Here is a 22,936-nt window from a genome sequence, read left to right on the forward strand (position 1 = left end):
AAGGGGGAATGATGGAAACCAAGTTACAACTAAGGAAGCTAAGGATGAGAATCAAGTTAAGGTCATGGAAAGAAAGGAGCATCTGATTCTAAAACTTGTTGATGGCCCATTATGCACCGATGGAGGCATAATCGTAATAGATCTAAAAAGGTGAAGGAAGTGCTTATTGGGCTCATTGGAGTTATCAAGGCAAGGTTATAGGTGAAGCAGAATTGAAAAGGTGCAAACCATGCAGCCTAGTCAACCAAATTAAAGTTAATTAGCCACTTAATTTCCATTTTATGTAGTGGGGACAATTTTAATGTGTAGGCCTAAATTTTTCATTTATTTGAGTTGTAATTATGACTTGAGTCCAAACTAACTAAGTAGTTCACCTATGTCTTTAGCTACAAATAGGGGATAGTGAACACACATAATGTAATGTTTGTTTTCAATCCAGAACATGGTGAGGCTCTCACTTGGTTCTTCACGGAAGTATAATTTTGTCAGGGCAATCCTTATGGCATTCATACAGTTTATCAACCTAAATCCTTTGGGTTATAGCGTCACTATCTTATATACTTTAAGTTCGCTATATTTAGACTTTTCTGATTTCTATCTTCAATTTGTTGTGTGTTGATGAGACATTATTCTCATTAGGTTAACATGGCGAAAAAATATTTTTTTTATAGACGAGATAGAGGGCCATTAAGCAATAGAACTATAAATAATTATGAGGATTTTATTTGAGAAACAACTACAATATAGGGTACCCTCTCAATTAAGGGTCAGAAGATTACTTTAGTGGATAATCTCTTAGTCAAATGGCTACATAGGCACCTCTATAATGTTCAAGGAGGTGAACAGGTCACAATATATACTGATTTCGCAGCTCCTACCCACTTTTCCAACTTCTGCTACTTCAGTTTGGTATTAGAGCCAATTGTTTCCTTCTTTAGCTCTTCTCTAGATCTCCTATGTGTGTTTCTCATCTTTTTCTTCTTCTAGATCTCCAATTTTTCTCATCTACTCATCAGGTGTTCTCTACTCTTCATGATCTCTCTCCCAGGTTCATTTTCTCCTTTTCTTTTTCATGTGTAAAGTGAGAGATCAAGTTTGCCACCTTTTATAGTTTATAAGCCAGAGACCATTTTTCCTTATTCTCCTCTTCCATTACTGCCAATCTGTCTTTTCTTGTGAAGCTGCCTCACAACCAGCATTAGTCCTTCAGCAACATGGGGCATCACCTACAGTCCCAATTCCAACAGTGCCACTTCATACTCTGACTTGCACATGTGCATATCTTGATCTAGAGCACCAACCAACCAGCAATGTCATCCACCTCTGATGCTACCTGATAGAGATGCTACTGTGATAGATATAAGTGTTACTCTCCTCTGAAAGTTTATAAATACAGAAATAAAGATTCCAAAACCTAACTTTTAATTTGGCATACTTTAGAAAATGATGAGCATGTAAGATCCATCGGTTCAGAGTACATCAACTAGTATAAATGTGTAGTACTAAATATATGTTGTCGTATTACTGAAATATGATAGCAAGTGAGTTTTTAACAATTATTCCAGATTGTGTGACGCAATAAGCAACACCATTGGAAGAAACCATTCTAAAGAGCAGTCATAGAAAAAGGTAAATTGACCTAGTCCTATACCACCCTAATAAAGTCCACCAAATGTGCCGCTATGCATTACTTATATATGCTTCACCATCCAATATATGTCACCAGCACATCAATAAGCCACACCATTATGTAGGCCTCACCATCCAATATATGTTGCCAGCACATATATAATCCACGCCACAGAACTGTATCTTTTCTTTTCTTTTTTTTTTTTTTACTTTCTAAAGCAACCATTTTAGATTGGTTTGCATCTTAAATTAGCCAGAGAGCGTGAAGTTTTGATAGCAAGATAAATGATGCAGTAATGATTCTACATGTTACAACATCTTAGCGGTTAATCTAATGTACAATAATTCCTTATCAGTGGTTAGTTTTTTTGTATGTGGTCTAGTGCTGTTTATAGGCATATTATGTAATGTATAAAGCAAATCAATAACAAAAAGAGTGCATTTCTCAAATCTATCCAAAGCTTTATAAAGTTCAAAATCTAATAATCCTTTCTAAACTGCATTAGAATTTACCATCAGTTATAAAATTCCGTATTTCAACTACTGTTATAAAAATGTCATGATACCCACATGGTATTTTTCCACGTCTACAAAATTCACACATTGATGCACGCATGGATGCCGACATGGATAAAAGACTATTGGGAGACACTTAGAAGGCAGAGATGAGCTACTCACCAAAGGAAGTGACAGCCTTTAACATGTTCATTCACTATATTGTTGCATTCATAATTGAGGTGGTGGAAGATGTGGTCTGCATTTGATCCCTCCCCGTCCTCTAGTCACATATACCCCTCCTACCAGCTTCGTTGCAGTAACTCATAGTACACCCACCCCTACCCTTTAGCATGTTGTCTACCACCCCCACTCACTGACATGATAAAGCCACCAAGCTTGCCACCCCACTCTACCACCAAACAAATCAGTGGACCGTCCAACACTTTCGTCCTGGTACACCAACTACCACAACAATCCCATTTTTCTCCTCCTTGGATCCCTACTATCTAACTCAATTAGCTCCGATCACCAAAAGAAGAGGTGGATGAACAGAAACCCTTGATTGCCATTTTGTCCTGTGCAGCCCCTCCACATAAGCAACACCACGTGGTGCACAATGTTGTCCTTGGCATTATTGCTGACTAGGAATAAACGCCCCAAATCAGACGGCCATTTGCCAATCATGGCTCCTCTATTGATCGTAACACAACCAATCGTACGAAGTGCATGGAGTCATCATATGCAACCAGGAGTGGGTGCTCGAGTGCACAACAATCTTGGACGAACATGATAACCACGATAATTGCAACAACGAAGGCGTTGAGGTAATTATGGTAGGTTAGAGAGGTGACGGTCTCCATGATGAAATCACTAGATGAGACAGGGAGTGCACATTTGGAAGGTAGAGGCAGGTAGAGAGTTTCAGGTCAATAGGACAGCCTTGGAGATGTCAGCAACGGGGAGGTCGCACTAGCAAGGATGATGACAGAGTTGCACTGCCATCACATTTTATTCACATCAACATCCATGTGTGGTAAAATGTCACATAGGTGTCATCATATTTTTAGCGGGGTTGGACAGATTCATAATAGATACTAACTTTAACTATAAAAAATGTGTAAGATTAGACTGGATTTGTTTATTAACTCCAATAAAAAAATAGAACTAACTGTGTTCTCTCCCTCTCCTACCTTCTGAATCTATACACTTTCCTTGTTATCAGTATACTGTGAAGCACTTGACAGTAGTCCAACGGCCTAGGTTCTGCACTTTCTCAATGCAGAAGAAAAATAAGCATCATGCACAAACTCATGTAAAAAAACCAGAAACCCATAACTCATGTCAAAAGTTTTGCTTGGTTAAGACTGAATTCACTTATCTGAAAACTGCATCTTCAGTTCAGACAAACACCTAGACCCAGCAATCAATAAAAAAAACAAGTTCTGAATTTCACTTTCATGCAGTGAATAAAAAGAAAGAAGAAATTTTTCTTGCTCAGCTGAATTGAGTGCATTTAATTAAGTGGAGGATTTAACCAGGAAATAGAAAAGCCTATAACCTGCTTAAAGCATGTGGACCAAACAAGAAAGTAAGTCAAGCAATGGAAGTAAATAACTTCCTAGTTGAATTAGTCATCAATTTCGTACCTCATAACTAGGAAGGGATGATCACAACACTGCCGAAGGCGTAAAAGTAACTCTAAAATAGAAGCATAGTTGTGAAGAACCCGACCTTGCTCGACAAACTGATCAAACTTTACCTAGAAAAAACTCCAGAAGCGATGTCTTAACAATCCAACAACAGGAGTGTCACCAGGAAGAAAGTAAGAAATAAGAAAATTCTACCTTTGATTTTCTGTAAAGAGCTTCATAGAAGTCCTTTTCAGCTTCTGACAGCTCACAGTAAAGTACATCAACTTGTGCAGGAGGAAGATCAAGAATTGGTCTGCCACAAACAGTTTATATGAATGATACAAGTTATTATAATAATAAATTTGTTATGAAAACAAACCTGCCTTCTGCATCTGTGCTTGATTTTGTCCTTCTTAACATTATGGACCTTAGAATAGACTGCACCAGTTTCAATCCACGTTCATCACCTTCCTCATAGGGCTTTTGTATGAGTTTATTCCATCTTTGAGTAACCAAGAGCATAAAAGATAAATCAAGATTGTAAAACTAACAATGTATGATTATTAGCACAATGGATGACATTAGCATGACCAGCCACGAAAACCAACTACAGCAGAATTTCTTGTTGCATAACCAGATAAAGAAGATGCAGACTAAAGCACAAAATGTAGTAGAGAAAAAACGTCCATAATCATCATAAGCTCAAGATGCGATAGATTAATCACCCAAATGATTGAAATTTAATTTTTCATAAAATACTTCAAGTATTTATAGTTTATATGACAGTGACTGCAATAGAATTTCCCCTGTTGCTTTTATATAACCAGAAAATAAGCTACCATGTAAAAAAACATCAACTCATACTAGTCTCAAATACTTAAGGTCAACAACATGGATCTTATCCCACCATTGAATTAACAAAAACAACAGGCCATGTTAGACCCAAATATTTAGGATAAACCACATGGAATTTTGATATGGACGCCGAGGTGGAGGCCTTTGTTGGACGCCACTATAGTTGGAAGCAAATCAGCTACTACCTATTTAGTTACCGCTATAGTAGAAATAAATTATCTATTGCCTAATTAGTAGAAAATAAATAATGGCCTAAGTTAGCCACTGCTATAGTAGAAATAAATTAGTTATTGCATAATTAGTAGAAAATAAATAATGGCATAATTTAACTGCTGCTATAGTAGAAACAAATAATGAACTAATTAGCTTTTCTATTTTTGATTCCTTGTTTCCTTTATGGGTTGGTCTTTCCTTAATCATGTCATGTTTGACTCCTTATATAAGGAGTGTTATTATTAATAAAAAAAAAAGAGGAAGAAAAGAAAATTTGAGTAATTAGACTCTATCTAGGATGAGTCTTTCCCCCTCCCTTCCCCCTTACGTGTTGCATGACCAAGTACGAATCCGGATATCGACCTGTGACTCGATCCTGCACTCGGGACCATAACAAATTTATCTCGTGGAACTCTGTGCAAACTACCAAGTAACCACCTTTTGCTAAAATACTGACAAAGGAAATTATTTTTCTCTCAGTAATCGCCAATACTAATACTCTAAGTTTAGTTGTTTCATTGGGACAATTGTCCTGTCTTCAGTTTCATAATCACTCACTATGAAATAAGGTGGCATGACGTTTGTGTAATTATCTTGCAAGATCTACGCTAGGTGCTAAAAAAATTAAATTATTTCAAATATATAAGAGACTAGCATTAGAGAGATCACTTCTTTGGGGATTCAGGCTTCATCATCAAACTCTAGTAATTGGTTACTGGAACAGACATCAATGAAATTCTTGTCAATGAAGTTGTGATAAATTAGATTTATTGTTGAGGCTACAACTAAAGCTCACTACAACCAAGCTAGTCTTTGCTTCTTGTCCTCAAATTCCCCCACTAGCGAATCAGTCATCTAAATTTTGAATATACAACCCAGCACGTGATGGATAACTTGTCTCCAGCATATCGTTATGTAACTTAAGTCAATACACATGACCATAAAAAACATGCCACACCCACAATGGTCTACCTAAGTAAATTACTTGTACATTAGAGGAAGCTTTTACAGTCATATGCATGGAAAAGCAAGTTCAGCAATTGTTTACACTGGTGTCATTGGCCTTCAATCATGTTTTTATTAATATCATATTCATGAAAAATAGTCTTGATTTTACATAGTAACCAAACCATAATGTTCAAGGAAAATAGAGCTTGAGTGCTTTGATCTGACAGAAAGGTAGAATATGGGAGTGAAGACAAAAAGAAGAGGAAGAGAGAGATTATATAAAAAGGAGGATGCAAATGGCCAAATCATAACCAAGTGGTTGGTTTTGGTCAATACACAAACACCACCCAGAACCCTTCCAATAAAATAAGCTGTGAAACTTTTTCTAGGTTCACATTTCAGAATATGAGACTTCTTAACAAACCATCATGAAGTTGTAGAAACTCTTAGTTAATAAGAGAAATCTCAGTTTATTCTCTGCAGCAGACCATCTGTTCCATAGTTTTTCAAAATATAAAAATTTTCCCTCATGACTTGCAATTGACACCATCTCTTTCGAACTTCTTGTTTTGAAGGTAAGAAAACAACAGGAGACATACAGTGACACAATCAAGTTCATTTAACAAGAAAAATAAGAGATTCCGTACAGAGTTTGAAATTATTGCTTTCTGAAAAATAAGAATCAACAAGGCCAAAAGTCATATTAAAAGGAAAATTAATGTACTTTTCTAGGCACATTTTTTAACAGTGTTTAACAGGAAGGCTTCTGACCAACAAAAATCATGAAAATCATATCCAATATAACCATGACTTTATTGTAATAAAACTATAGAGATATAATGTATTTTGGCATTCATAATCAAGGCAAAAATGGCAGCAATACAATTTATGAAAACAATAATGATTAAGATACAATATTAGGCCCCTTGAAGGTCGATGAATTCCATAAATATGCAAGGTGATATGTTGGTACACCCTTAAGGGTGTGTTTCCTACAAGGGAAGGAAACAAATAAGAAATAAGGTGCTGGAAAATTTTCCCCATTGGCACTTTCCCTCCATTCCTTTTGCAGAAAAGAGCAAGGGAAGGATCTCTTGATCTGCAAGTTGATTCTCATCATGCCAGATTGAGCGAACAATCACGTATGTCACGGTATGTATGCAACTATAGACACCTGGAATAGACAAATTTTTCTCTATAATGTTTTATCCAATTTGGATAGGAATCTTGCATTTGTGTGCAATGAAGCTTAAATCCAAACTTTAAAAAATGATTATTTTTACTTTTCAAATATATTTTTTGATTATTTTTATATTTTTAATAAATAAAGATTTAAAATTTAAGTTTTTCTCCCTCAGTTACTTTCCCTTTCCCTAGTTGTTTCCTTACTTTGAAGGAAGCACAAAATAAGTGTAGCAAGGATCCCATGCCAGCACTCGCACGATTAGTATACAGAATGTCAACAATCTTAAAACTCAAATCCAACAATCACAAATTTTCATTTCAATAGCTTGATGCGAAGAAAGAAAAAATATAAGAACTAGTATAAGAGGCCCAAAGAAAAAGGAGAAAATATCAAGGAAAAAGGAGAGAAAAATAGCTAACAAAAGTAAAGAAGCATTTGATTTCACTCAGTTTCACGCCAAATGCATACAGTTACACTCTTAGTGACCCCTAAATCAATCCATATTTCTTTTTTTTCAAAATTTTGAACCCTTTAAGGCAACTCATTGATGACTTTAAAGAGCAACCATTTGTTCCAAATTTGCACTATTGCACTCCTAGTGATCCCGTGAACCCATCAATGTTCTTTTCTTTAATTTGGAGCCTTTTAGGCCCATCAATAACTGTTTAGCAAGTCATTAATGGTCCTTAAAGCTATCAATGAGTTTTGAGCAAAAATCATTGATAGACTTGCACCGTCTTTTTATTTTAGACACTCTCGTGTTATTGGCACTCTCTTGAGTCCTGCTCATGCTTAACTCCCCTGATTTTGATCAGTTTTACTCATCAACAAATTTTAATCAAAAGAATGGACCTAGACACATCAAATTCATTCTAAACTTGAGTCATTCTCGTCCTTTATCACTCTCCTGAGTATGACCATGCTCAACTTCCTTAATTCGGATCCCTTTTCAGACATCAATGAATTCTGGAAATAAAAATAACCTTTAATGAATTTTGGACAAAAGCCATTAATGGACCTAGACACATCCATTTGTTCTTAACAATCTCCTAACCTACACCTTGCACCTTCCTGTTCTTAACAATCTCCTAAGTTGACCATGATTAACTCTATTAATTCTGATTCCTTTTTAGCCATTATCAATCACTTTTCTCCTAATTCTGACCATGCTCAACTTCCCCAACTTCTCTGATTTGGGTCCCTTTTTAGCCATCAATGAATTCAAAAAAAAAAAAGAAAGTCCTTAATGAGTTAGGCAAGACACATCAGATTCACTATAAATCTGCACTAATTCTACTCCCAACACTATCCTAAGTTGACCATAATTAATAATCCTGATTCTGGTCCCTTTACAGCCATCAATGAACCATTCTCTCTTTGGCACTCTTTTGAGACTGAACAACAAACCTGAATCAACGAAGTCAATCTGATGTGTCCATCAATATCCAAGAGGGTGCTAAGAAGAGAATGGTTTGTTTAGAGTGAATTTGAGGTGTCTATGTCCATCAGTCACTTTTAGCCAAAAATGGCTGAAAAGGAATCAGAATCAAGGGAGTTAAGCATGGTCACAGGAAAAATTCATTGGCCTTCTTCCTCTCATCATCACACGACTTCATCTCTGTCACCATCAAAAACTCGTCGGTAGCCACCATGCCGCCACCCAAGTTCACCAGTCAGTGCCGTGGTGATGCCCAAGCTCCACAGCCCACAGGTATTGTTATCACCATTAATTCTTTCTATTTTTCTTTCTGAAATTGTCAATGGTAAAAGAGATAGGAAGGAAGAAGAGTGTTGTTTGGACTTTTCCTTAACAGTTTTTCTCCAACGAAAAATATTATTGTTTCTTGATTAGGTAAAGTAGTGGATGATTATTGTTTGCTGAGGAAAAAGATGGGGTTGGATTTTTAAATAATAAAAATTTATAAATTAGCGTTGATGCTTTTCCGTGAATTTGTTGTCTATGCATGGGGTTTCTAAATTTTATTTTTTTGTATGGATAAAAACAAATAATATTATATATATATATATATATATATATATATAGTTATTTTTAAAATTTTTAATGGTTGATTTGAAGTTGAACACACATGAGAAACCAAAATTCATTGTATCGTATTTTTATATGTATAGACTTGTATGATAGATTTTAGGTGATTTACTCACCGCAGCGCCTCCGCCAGCTCATCCCTAGGCTAACAAGGTAAATCACAGGTAGCTTCTAACATTGGACAATTGAATAGCGCATGGTTAGGGCAGACACCCGATTGCATGACAGACTTTAGGGATTTCAAAATAACTTGTTCTACTCCACTGTCAAATTATAATCTCATTCGCTTCTATAATAGTGTTTAACTGTTCCCTATACAGAATCACGACAACTATGGACTTTTAAATATTATTTTTAAATTATATTCTTGGTTGATATTTATTGTTATGTTTTTGTTATTTCAGTCTAATTTGCAATGAAAATTTTTCAAAATGAGTGTATAGGAGGATGTTGATGATAATTATTGAAATTTGTTACTAAGATTGAAAAGGTAATCGAGGGAGGAAATGTTACTTGATCGTGTAATATCTATACTAAAGTGTGCAAGGGATCATACTCAAGGGTGAAAGTCCACCTATTAAAAATCAACGGCTTTAAAATTGCTAGTTGTGCGGCTATTACAATAGATCAAATAAAGCATATGCAATAATTTGTGGATGACACATAATTGAAAAAGAAGAATGCTAAATCGAAAGAAGTTTCATTGCCTTCATCATCTACATCATCAAACATGTTTTCAAAAATGTCATGCAGTAGTAATTTTTCTTGCAAAATGATGATCCAACAAAGAGGAAAGGAGCACTTGGCCGTCTTGAAAAAGCTTTTAACTTGAATGCTAGAGATGAGCTGCATTCTGAAATTGTGAGGTTGTTTACACCGGGAGATTATCTTTCAATATTGCTAGGAATTCTCAACTCCGCCCATGATGACCGGTCATGGCCGGTCTCAAGCCCGGATAAAGGAGGGTTGCGTTAGGTTGCCAGCCAACGTCAAACTATGGCAAATATTTCATGAATGAATCCATTAAACTATTGTGCTAATGCTAGGTTGTTCCCCGGAAGGAACGCGTTGCAGGGTCCGACTGTAACGTCTCGGCAAGGACCGCTACATCTCCAAAACTCGGGTGTAGTGATAAATATGCAAGAGTTCGCGTTACAGGGTCCGACTGTAACGTCTCAGCAAAGACCGCTACATCTCCATGAGAACTTGGGTGTAGTGTTAAATAGGCAAGAGTTCTTACACCATAGGTTAGATAAGAACAAATATGATAGGAAAACTAATAATCTAAGATTTGGAACTTGGAACATATGAACTCTCACTGATAAATCAATGGAGGTAGTAGATATGATGATTAGGAGAAAAATTAATATTTTGTGTGTACAAGAGACAAAATGGACAAGTGAGAAGGCAAAGATGATAGAGAACACGGGTTTTAAGTTATGGTACACTGGAAAGAGTAAAACAAGAAATGGAGTGGGTATTATTGTAGATAGTTTGTTAAAGGATGAAGTTGTAGGAGTAATTAGAAAAGGGGATAGAATTATAGCCCTTAAGATAATAGTGGCGAAAGAAACTATGGACATAATTAGCGTATATGCACCACAAGTAGGATTAGATGAAGCTACCAAATCAAGGTTTTGGGAGGACTTAGATGAAATATTACAAAATATTTCACCTAATGAAAGAATTTTAATAGGAGGTGATCTAAATGAATATGTCGGAGTGAAAAATGAGGAATATGAGTCTTGCATTAGGGTTATAGGTTTGGAGCGAGCAATAGGGAGGAAAACTATATTGAATTTTGCGATAACATATGACATTATATTAGCTAATGTTTTTTAAGAAAAGAGAAGAACACTATGTTCAAAAGTGAATAATAAATCAAAAATTGACTTTCTTATGGTTAGGAAGAAGGATAGAAAGATTTGTAATGATTGCAAGGTCATCCCTGGAGAAAGCGTAACTACCCAACATAGGGTAGTAGTGTTGGATATAACGTCTTAAACATAGTATCGATAGAAGAAAATATATACAATTCCTAGAATTAAGTGGTGGAAGTTAAAGGATGGGAAGCAACGTATATTTAAGGAGAAGGTAGTGCATGTATTGGGTGAAATATACGATGACTCTAATACGACATGGGATAAGATGGTATCAAAGTTGAAAATAATAGCAAAAGATGTCCCTAGTGAGTCAAAGGGTGCACCGCTATGTAAAGAATCTTGGTGGTGGAATGAGAAAGTGAAAAAAAACAACTTATAAGGAATTATATATTTGTAAGAACGAGGAAAATTTAAAAAAATATACAATAGCCAAGAAAGAAGCTAAGAAAGTAGTGAGTGAAGCAAAAAATGAAACTTTTGAACGGTTATATCAAAAATTGGATAAAAAAGAAGGGGAAAAAGATATCTATAGAATAGCTAAAGTGAGAGAAAGAAAAACAAGAGATCTTAGCCAAATAAAATGTATTAAAGATGAATGTAATAGGGTATTAGTAAGCGATGGAGAAATAAAAGAGCGGTGGAAGAGGTATTTTCATCAACTTTTAATGAAGGTTTAGGAGACCAACTTGGGTAATTTAATTAAGTCGAATGAGCGTCGAAATTTTAATTTTTATCGTAGAATTCGAACTTCAAAAGTAAAACAAACTTTAAATGAGATCTGATGGAAAAGCCGTTGGACGGATGATATTCGATAGAGGTATTGATTTAATTATTGAGTGTATTGAAATGGCAGAACGAAAGGTTTTGATAATCATATGTTGGTGGTATGCAGTCAATCCACTCAAAGCACATATGTGGTGTGCAAGGGCATATGTAGTCAACATTAAAAATTAAAAAAAAACATTTATATTGATGACCAACGTAGGATATCTAATTCATATTTTCACATAGAGAAAATATATATGTTACCATGCAATGCAAAACACGTAAGATACAACAGTCAATGTTAGGGTAACCCGATGCACGAAGTATCCCCCAATGCGAGGGCCGAGGAAGGGTCTATTGTATATAGCTTTACCCTGCATTGCAAGAGGTTGTTTCTGTGACTTGAATATATGACTACCAAGTCACACGACAATAAATTTACCGTTGCGCTAAAGCTCCCCTTATATACAACAATCAATATTAATCAAGGATAGATTTTATTAAATAACATGCATATAATTAATATGTTAAGTGTTTGTCACATGCAAAATAAGTGTTTTAATCACTTTAATTAGTTTAAACGGAATGAGTCTTTTTGATTCAATAATTTGGCTACATATGGCATATGTAGGAGATGACTGAAAGCTTTCAGTATTTATGATTGTTTTTGTAAAAGAATGGAGGGATTGATAATGATGTTTTACATAGGATACAAGCAGGATAGTTGAAATGGAGGATAGTTTCTTTGTGATCATAAGGTACCTTCAAAGTTTAAAGGGAAGTTTTACAAAATGGTGGTTAGACCTGCTATGTTATATGGATTTGAATGTTGTTATAAATCGAGTAAGATAAAAATTGCTGAGATGAAGATGTTATGGTGAATGTGTGGACATACAAGGATAAACAAGATAAAAATAAAAGATTGTGCTCATTGAGGGAAAAACTCAGGAAACACGTTTAAGATGGTACGGATATGTACTTAGACAACCAATAAATGCTCCAGTTAGGCGATGTGAAACTATGATAAACATACATATCAAACGAGGAAGAGGAAGACAAAAAAAGACTTGGTTAGCAACAATAAAACAAGATAAAATTTATTTAAATATAGATGATGATATAATAGGAGATAGAGCTCAATGGCGTAAAAGGATTCATACAGCCGACCCCACCTAGTGGGAAAATGCTTGGTTGTTGTTGTTGTTGTTGTATTGCTAGGAATTCTCATTTGTTCGTGCCTTGAGTATAGCTACTCAATTCCAAGTTATCTTCCACCAAGATACAATTTATTGAGAACTACACTCCAAAAAGAAAAGACTCATATTGAAAAGAGGTTGTTGCCAACAAAAGCTGCTTGGAAACAAGAGTGTTAGTATTTGTAGGGATGTGTGTCGGATGTACAAAGAAGAGCGCTTATCAATATCATGGTCGTGTGTGAAAGTGGTCCTATATTTCTGTTGGCAATAAATTGTGAAGGTGAGTACAAGGATAAAATTTACATCTCTAAGTTGCTCATTGACGGCATAAATGAAGTGGGGCATTAGAATGTTGTCCAAGTGGTCACTGATAATGCTCCCGTATGCAAAGCCGCGGGGTTACTTGTAGAGGCAAAGTACCCGCACATATTTTGGACACCTTGTATTGTGCATACTCTGAATCTTGCCTTGAAGAATATTTGTGCACCAACTGGCTCTGCACAAAATCAAGAAACCTTTGAAGAGTACAAGTGGATAACAAACGTATCTGGTACGCGATCGCAAGTGCATGGTTACATCCTCAGTAATAAAAGATATCGAACCCACAGGCATTGGGTTAAGCACTAGAAACTTAGCACGGTGAATAAGCTAAACGATCGAGTGTTATGAATTTACACACTAAAGGCAAGAGAGAAGTAAAGAGAAGAGAGAGCTAGAAAAGAGAGTTGGTTAAGGAAATTTGGTCAAGGGAAGCATCCTAGGAGTTTGGTTTCGTTGTGACGCTAATAATATATTAGAATTGCCCATCACCCCATCTTCTATCCTTATGCGCGTGTAAGAAGTCTCAATACCGACATTACCCCACAACGGTCATGTCGGAGTGCTATCTCTATTGGTATCCGATGTTACTAAGTAAAAGAGATAACCTAGGAAGTCCAGTTAAAAGGATACCCTTGTCACTAAGACTCTCCGGTCATACATTCACTAGATTGTGCAAGACACTTACTAACATAGGATTAGAAGTAGTCCATTAAGCCTAATTCAATGCTTCATTGTCGAGAATTGTCCTCCCTTTCAAGGCAATACTCTAGATATCTGGTTAAAGGGATACCCTTATCACTAGGCCCTCGATCATATGATCTAGAGCATCCCCTTTACGAGAGGAACAAATCATTACAATCATTCAATCAAACATGAGATTTAAGCACAAATATTTCACACACGTTAAATCAATAAATACAATACATAAACATGTCATACGGATAGGAAATTAGCAAATTCAAAGAGTATACATCAATTACGCATCACAACTACTCTCTTAATCCTAGAACAAATGAATCTACTCCATAACAAGAGGAGATAAATCCAAAGACAGAGAAATTACAAGCTTAAAAACCCAATCTAAGAAGTAAAGGGAGAAAAACTTAGCCAAGGCGACGAGAGGTCTTCGGATCCAATCCCATCCATTTAAAGATGCAGAGGACGGAAACAACTTCGAATTGTTAATCGGGGCATGAAGGATGAGCGGATCTGGACCAAAATTGGTCTCTCCAAAGGGAAACCTTCCTCCCTTGAAAAGGGGAAGAACACCACTTTTATAGGGCAATGCACAGCCCAGGCACGAGCCATGTCATGGCGTGCTTTTTAGCATGGCCACACTGTGAATCGACTCTTGAGGAAGAGCATGATCATGTGAAATCACACGGTCTGACCTCGACTAGGCTTTGGACGAGGGACACGACCGTGTGAAACCACACAACTTACCCTGAAATGGTCTCTGGTGGAGTAGCACGACCGTGGTCTGCTTGCTTTCAGGTGAGGAGACACGGTCATGCCAGGGGCACAGTCGGAATCTGTTCTCCTTGTTGGATCGTTCCGTAGCATGCCTTAGCTTCGTTTCATTCTGAAAATACACTCTATCAATAACAAAACAAGCATGAGCAGATCTCTGACAAAGAGAGTAATTATGCTAAAAATATGATAAAGAGGAGTGTAATAGCATAGAACATACTCAAAGAAAACAAGTGAATGTGCGTCAAAGCATGCATAAAAGTGTATGTAATCTACACACATAAGTATCAAGTGATGCTTCAATGATCAAGAATTTTATAATGAATCACAATATGAGATTATTGATGTTCAATGATAACTCGAACTTGAAGATGCTCTCACTTGCGAATACTCGATTTGCTTCCACGGTCATATGCTTAAAAGGTTCAGACAAATCATGAAATGTCTTGAAACCATGGTGATTAGTGAAAGATGGGAACTATACAAAGAGGATGATGTGGTGAAGGCTAGAGCAGTGAAGTACAAATTATTAGATGACCAATTCTGGGAAAAAATTGATTATATACTTTTTTTCACAAGTCCGATTTATGAGATGCTAAGGAAAGCAAACACTGATCAACCTTGTCTCTATGAGTGGTGGGATGAAATGATCGAGAAGATGAGGGTTGCTATCTCGAAGGGGCCTCACATTGGAGATTCAAAGTTTTATAAAGTTGTTCATGATGTTCTGATGGAGCGTTGGAATAAAAGCAACACGCCTCTACATTGTTTGGTGCATTCTTTGAATCCGAGGTAGAACTCTAAAATTTTAACTTTCTAAGTTTTAGAAATTCAGAAATATTAGTTCAAGTTTAACTATCAATCTTTTTATATAGGTATTATAACAATGAGTGACTCCAAGAATCTCCCAATTGTCTTCCTCCTCATAGAGACATCGAAGTATCAAGGGAAAGAAAAAAGTGCATTGAAAGATATTGCTCCAATTCATCATAACAAAGAAATATCAATACGGAGTTTCGCTCTTTTTCAACCACCATTGATAATTTCTCTGATAATGATGCAATGTGCGACCGAGATTTGATGTCTCCAACTAAATGGTAGGTTATCCATGGTGCTTCTGCACCAACTCTTCAAAATTTAGCTTTAAAGCTACTTGAGCAACATTCTTCTTCTTGTGAGAGAAATTGGAGCACCTACAATTTCATACACTCATTAAAGAAGAACAAGATAACACCATAGAGCGGAAGATTTAGTGTATGTTCACTACAATCTTTGTCATATATCTAGGAGGAGCTCATATTATAGCGAAAGAGAAAGTAAGATGTGGACGTTGGAGCGGATGCATCTGATTCCATGGACATGGAGGGTGCTGCTATCCTTGAAATTGCAAATTTGTCTTGATGAACCTGAATTGGAGGCAATCTTATTTACTGATGAAGGGATGAGACCGACATGGATGGCTTGTCATGATTTAGTGATGAATTTGATGATTGACTATGTTTTTTTTTGTTTGCAATGGATATTATGAATGATGATAATGGCTTTCTATCTCTATAATTTTTAATTTAAATACTAAATTTATATATATACAAGGGAACGGAGAACCATGAATTCTCATGATTATGTTTATCTCCAAGAGCATGATTTTGACATAGAATTGGAAAGTGATTCATCTTTCAAAGAAATCAAACAATGCTCTAACCCTGAAAGGTGGACTAATGCCATGCAAAAAGAGTTGAAGTCTATGGCAAACAATGACGTTTGGAAACTTATCGAATTGCTTAAAGGAAAGAAGTCCGTTGGTTGTAAATGGATATTTAAAACCAAGCGGAATTCAAGGGGCATTGTCGAAAAGTATAAGGCTCGTCTTGTTGTCAAGGGATTCACTCAGAAAGAAGACATTAATTACAAGGAGACTTTCTCACCTATGTCGACGAAAGACTCCCTTAGGATAATCATGACACTTGAAGCTCATTATAATTTAGAGCTACATCAAATGGACGTAAAGACTACGTTCTTCAATAGAGACATAGAAGAGTCTATATATATAGTGCAACCAGAAAACTTTGAGTCTAAGGACTCAAAGTACCTAGTATGTAGATTAAAGAAGTCCATTTATGGTTTACAGCAAACGTTTCGTCAGTGGTACCGAAAATTTGATCAAGTGGCTATCTCATTTGGATTTAAAGAAAATCTCATTGATCAGTGCATATGTCAAGTATAGTGGGAGAAAGTTTGTTATACTTGTTTTATATGTGGACGATATATTGCTTGCGAGCAATAATAAGGGTATGCTACATCAAACCAAGTCATTTCTATCTAGTAATTTTGAAATAAAATATCTTGGTAAAACATCCTTTGTTTTAGGCATACAGATTTATCGTGATCGTTCAAGAGACATTCTTGAACTTTCACAACAGGCCTATATTAAAAAGGTGCTTATAAGGTATGGTATGCAGAACTGTACACCTGATGACACACCTATGTGAAGAGGTGACAAGTTCAGCTTGCGGCAGTGTCCACGGCTTGAACTTAAAATAAAGAAGATAGAGCAATTCTCATATGCGTTAGCAGTGGGAAGTCTCATGTATGCACAAGTTTATACTCGACCAGATATAGCATTTATAATGGGGATGTTAGGTAGATATGTAAGTAACCCAAGACCATCACACTGGAAAGCGGTAAAGAGAGTGATGCAATATTTGCAAAGAACTAAAGAACATATGCTCACGTATCGGAGATTAGATATTCAGACTCTGATTTTGTTGGATGCTTGGATAGCAGGAGATCTACTTTGGCCTATATTTTCATGTTTGCTGGAGGGGCTATATCTTGGAAAAGCGTTAAGCAAACGCTAGTAGCCACTTCTACTATAGAGGCAGAGTTGGTAGCATACTACGAAACATCCAATCACGGGATTTGACTACGGAACTTCATTATAGCATTACAGATCGTTGATAACATTGATAGACTACTGAGGTATAATAAAGCCGCAAAACTTTATGTCAAGAACAACCGCGAATCGTCAAAGTCCAAGCACATCGACATCAAATTTCTAGCAGTTAAAGAAAGAGTTCAGCGTAGTCAGATTATGGTAGAGCATATCAGCACAAATTCCATGTTGGTCGATCCACTCACCAAAGGCTTGGTGCCTAAGGTATTTTATGCGCATGTTGTGGATATGGAAGTTCTTATGAAAGAAGAACTCATCTAGTGGGAGTCTATATTTATCTTATTACTCTATATTTGATAATAAAGACAAATATTTTATTTTGATTATTGTACGTATTTAAAATTTAAGATATTAATTAATGGGAATTTATATATTTTTTTTTGACACTCTGACTATGATATCATCATTTACTACTGTTGTTTAGCATTTGGTGTTTGTAAATATGATATAGATTCCTTTTGGAATTATAAAGTTGATCATGATTTGCTACTGTAGTTTAGAAAAAAGTATTTCGCAAATATGATCTGACCTCTTTTGAGGTCATCTTAGGACCAGTTGAAAATTGTCATGTACTAATCGCATTTCATGTAATTTTCATTCTACACATCTACATTTTGATCTATGTCATTAATGACATTGGTATTGTGATTATTGTTGGGACTTGTTACGATTATATACAGTAGATATAACCTCTTTAGTCCTATACAGTAGCTATAACCCTATGTCATGATTTAGTGATGAATCTGATGATTGACTATGTTTTTTTGTTTACAATGGATATTATGAATGATGATAATGGCTTTCTATCTCTACAATTTTAAATTTTAATACTAAATTTATATATATAATATTTATATATATTTTAATAATTGTCGTATCCTAACCATATCGTGTCTTATATTTTCAAAATTTGTCATATCGTTGTATTCATGCAACATAGACTGCATGGGTATGTATATATAGCCCCATGATAAAATTGTATACCTATAAACACTAATGTGAAATCCACAGCACTTAGTTCCTATAAATGCAATACCTTAAATTTTACCTTGCTTAACAAGCACAACTAAGCAATTAACCTCATAATTACAGTAAAATGATGATAGCATCAATAAAAGAATGATCAATTACTTGCCTTTATAAAAATAAAATAAAACAAAACTACCAAGTAACGGAAATGAAAACATTGGGTGGTCATTCCTTATTCAATTGAAACTCATTAGTGTTGAGGTTGTAAATAAAAGAACTTACAGCCCCCAATTTCCCCAAGGCTCCACCCTCAGAAATCGTAGAAGGCTGTACAAATCCTCCAGGTTGTTCTGCCATCAAATATATAAAAATAAGTAAAATTAACAAAATGAAAATTTAGATGAAAGATGACCTATTTTCACAGAAACAGAGCATTTGAAACAAGATTCAGATGCATAAGTATTTTGAACTAGCTTACTGTTTTAGGGTGAACAACAAATATAAACTGTTAGAGATTATTACACTGACAATGAAAGTATATAATGAGTACTTGCATAAACGAACAACTCAAATCATTTATCAAAAACTTACTGAAAATCTAAGTTAACATAAAAAATAATTAACTAAATTTAACAATAAATGTATCTTTCAGGTACCACAAAACCCGAGGTATTGAACTTCAGTGTAAACATGACAAGAAAGAGGTGAAGTTGACTTCAAAGAATAAAAAGTGAAGAGGCTGGAATCTGTCTTTGAATTATTTTGCTGTGTTACACAATCCGAGCTATAAAACTTGAGTGTGAATATCCTAATAAAGAGCCGAAGCTAAGTTGTCACTGAAAATTTAAAAGTGAAGAAACAGTTAATCTATCTAACCCAATTATCTCTAACTCCAATAAAACCGCAAAGCGCACTAAAAGTAATTTTGAAGTACTCATAATGAGAGGCATAAATATGTAAGGTGTTGCAGCATAAATCTACAAGCCATGATTAATAAATCACATTTATTTTCAGATATTATCCACCTGAATGGGTGTGCCAGTGAGACACCACCTCCTATCTGCAGTTAGAGAAGCAGCAGCCATAGAGACCTGGCTCTTAGAAGATTTTATTATGTGAGCTTCGTCAAGCACAACCCTGAACCAATTAAGGAAGTAAAGTACACCATTTTCTTCAGTACTCTACAAGGAGATGAATCAATCATCAGAAAAATGCTCATCTACAAAACATGCCATCATAAAATAAAATTGAAGAAAATAGTATATTACTTCAGTTGAAAATTCTGATGCCAGAACACCATAGGTAGTTAGAACAACATCATTTTGTGCCAACACCTTTGTGTCTTTTGTTCGATTTTGCCCATAATGAACATAGACATTAAGAGATCCAGGCTTAGTGTGGGTTTCAAATTCAGCCTGTCATTACACAAAATGAACATTTTGCAACTGACAATGGAAAGTAGTATAGTGACATGTGCTTATACAATCTTCAAAAATACTAGAAAGATTTACCTTCCACTGGCTTAATAGAGTCATAGGACATACAATTAAATTGCCAGCCCCTACAAGTGAAGCCTTGGATTGAAATAACTTTCTGAAACCAGCGATGGTAGATAACTTGCTTGTAGCATTTTGAGATTGTTCGTGTATATTGTTCACTTCGTTTGCATCAAGAGACTCCTGGCTTCTGGTGGAAGAGCATGAGCCTCCCTTACCATAATGAGCAAGAAGAAGAGCTATTGTCATTATGGTCTTCCCTAATCCCATTGCATCTGCCAAAATCTGAAATTTCATGATCATATCAATTCAACTGCATTTTTAAAATAAATAACTAACCATGATCAAGTTAAACTAATACCCCGCCTCTAGACATTTGCAAGGTGCTTGGAAATTCAAGTGTTACATCGCCAGAAAATGCATTAAGATAAATAGCAACGGCCCTCCTAGAATCAAAAATGCTAGTCAGCACACCTATCACAGCCTACCACAGACTAACAGAAAGTCTGATTTACATACTTATCTGCTACACGGAACGCATGCCAACAAGGATGTAGCGTTGTTGCTGCCTCCTTGTATCTTCCTTTTTCAATCTGCAGCATCCAATGAAGAGCTTGCTTCTGGTAGGGACGTAGCTCACACTGCAAACTGTCAGGAGGAGTCATTTCCTGATACATACAAGTAAGGCGAAAATACATAAGCCCAAACAATTAATACAAACGAATTTGGTAAGTCAAAATTAAATGCCAATCTGAGAGTTCAAACTCCCCTTACCTCTAACTTAGAATGGTCAGAAATGCCTATAATGCAATCCATATCATTATCTGAGATATGGTCTTTATCATCCTCAATTTTGCTCCTGTTGGCACATAATTTTCTCAAATTTTCTAAAGGTAAATCTGTTTCAGATCTGTCCTGTTCCATCACTAAGATTAGTAATAAAATAGCATAATAGAAATGAAGAAAAGAGATTTATATTATTGCCTACCTTGGACTCCATGGGCCGCTTCCTAGTGTATAAATCCTCCGGAGTAAACTCAGCCTGCCCAAAAAATAATAAAGGAAAGGAAAGCACATAATGCAAATATACAGTTCAGAACATAAAATTTATCATTTATATGTGAAATTGTCAAAAATAAAACAGTGTATAACTAGTAGTTTTTGACTGCCAAACACAAGTAAAACGTAGTAGTTTTGGCTTAAGCTTAGACATAAAAATCATCATTGATAACAAGCAAAGAGTATAGGAAAGTTTCAACCATTTGGAAACATAGAAAACGTGTGTTCATTTTTAATTTTAAAATTGTCCAATTGAGGGCTGGAATTTGTGCAGGAATAATCGGTAATTATATATTGATCCACCGATCTCTGATAAGTAATTTAGTGCTTCCATCCAGACCTATAATCACTGAAACAATGAGTATTGTGAAAAAAAAAAAATTAATCAGCATTTCATCGGTTACATAACCAAATATTTTATAAGACAAGAGGGATGTTGATTAAAAGAAACAATTTTTTTAGATCTAAAATAGCCTATTATTTTCATGCCTGATATGCCTCCAATGTTTAAAAAGTAATCCATGAGACAGCGTAAATTAGTGTTGTCATATATCTATGTCATACCAAGCTTATGTGATCAAAATCGACAAGGTTTCAAAAGGCAAATGCAGCAATATGCAGTTCACCCAATGCATAGCACATATGTCCCACATAGGGCATAACAAAAGCAAACATCATCGGCATTACAACAACAACCAAGTCTTATCCCACTAGGTGGGAGCGGCATAGTCAGCATTAAAGTATTAAAAAATACTCATATTGAGATATGAAGTATTTATCACTTGCAAGACAAATATTAGCACTTACAAGCTACCTAAAGACGATTAGAGTCAAAAATTGATTTGGTTTAATTTAAATAACCAAATAAGGATTTCAACTGCACGTGTCATATGTAGCCACATGGAGCCTTTATGCGGTTTCATTCAAAATCCTCATAAGTGGCCACTTATGTGGTTCAAGTGAGGGCATTTTAAAACCATATAAATCAGAAGATTAGTAAACATGTGGAGAAGAGAACCTCACAAATTAATTGCAAGACAAATAAGAAAAGTTGATGTTCGAAGACCATATAGCTGATTCACAACATCATTATCAGTACAATGGCAAACTTTGCATTCTGCTGACAGTTTTAATGGTTTCTCTGTTATGCCTAGGTTGTGGCCACTTGGTATCGGCTGGAGAAATGTAATTCCTCCAACTTCCAGATTATTTTATCAGTTTTCCCTTATTATACAACACTTTGTAGGGTCCCAGCATAAATGTAGGAACGACCTGAATATCCTGGTGAAATTGCATTACATAGAGCTCATACATATCTAGTAGCCATGATAGATGCAGACTAAACACCTTAATTTTAAACTACTGTGAAAAGGTACATTATAGAACACTAAGAACTATTCCTAAATTAAACAATTATTTTTCATATACTCACTTCTCCAAGTATCCATGATTAGAGAAACATTTAATGCACAAAAAAAGAAGAAAAAAATTAAGCAAGAAACTTTCGATGTGAGAGTACAAATCAGAATGAAAATGTAGAAGCAGCAGCAAAGGATTGAGCCACTACACAAACTGATCTAGACTAACAACAGTAGCTGAGTAATTCAAACATGGAGAATATTCTGTCACAAAAGCAAGCCAAGATCACATGTAGGCACCTTTTTGAAAGGGATAAGACCAAGAAATCTAAACAGGGTTGGAAGTGGCTGAACTGGCAAATCCTCCATTGCCACATTGGTGGACCTCAGTGACATTTGATGGTGTTTCCGGATCATCAAGTTATTGATATGCACACTGCCATGAGGACTCATGCATAA

General features: G+C 35.6%; 1 protein-coding gene across 1 annotated transcript in view; it reads right to left on the minus strand.

The window, feature by feature from the left end:
* Positions 1-22,936, minus strand: part of LOC122046508 (DNA repair protein RAD5A-like) — a 53,082-nt gene that overhangs the window by 28,882 nt on the left and 1,264 nt on the right. Inside the window, exons 3-14 of the mRNA XM_042607235.1 lie at positions 22,778-22,913; positions 21,049-21,102; positions 20,835-20,975; positions 20,580-20,728; positions 20,422-20,506; positions 20,076-20,345; positions 19,833-19,979; positions 19,590-19,745; positions 18,847-18,914; positions 4,138-4,260; positions 3,972-4,071; positions 3,774-3,886 (exon numbers count right to left, since the gene is read on the minus strand). Coding sequence (XP_042463169.1) covers positions 3,774-3,886; positions 3,972-4,071; positions 4,138-4,260; positions 18,847-18,914; positions 19,590-19,745; positions 19,833-19,979; positions 20,076-20,345; positions 20,422-20,506; positions 20,580-20,728; positions 20,835-20,975; positions 21,049-21,102; positions 22,778-22,913 — 1,542 coding nt within the window. The remainder of the gene's footprint in view (positions 1-3,773; positions 3,887-3,971; positions 4,072-4,137; positions 4,261-18,846; positions 18,915-19,589; positions 19,746-19,832; positions 19,980-20,075; positions 20,346-20,421; positions 20,507-20,579; positions 20,729-20,834; positions 20,976-21,048; positions 21,103-22,777; positions 22,914-22,936) is intronic.

The sequence above is a fragment of the Zingiber officinale genome, chromosome 2B (assembly GCF_018446385.1).
Source record: "Zingiber officinale cultivar Zhangliang chromosome 2B, Zo_v1.1, whole genome shotgun sequence".
NCBI lineage: Eukaryota > Viridiplantae > Streptophyta > Magnoliopsida > Zingiberales > Zingiberaceae > Zingiber > Zingiber officinale.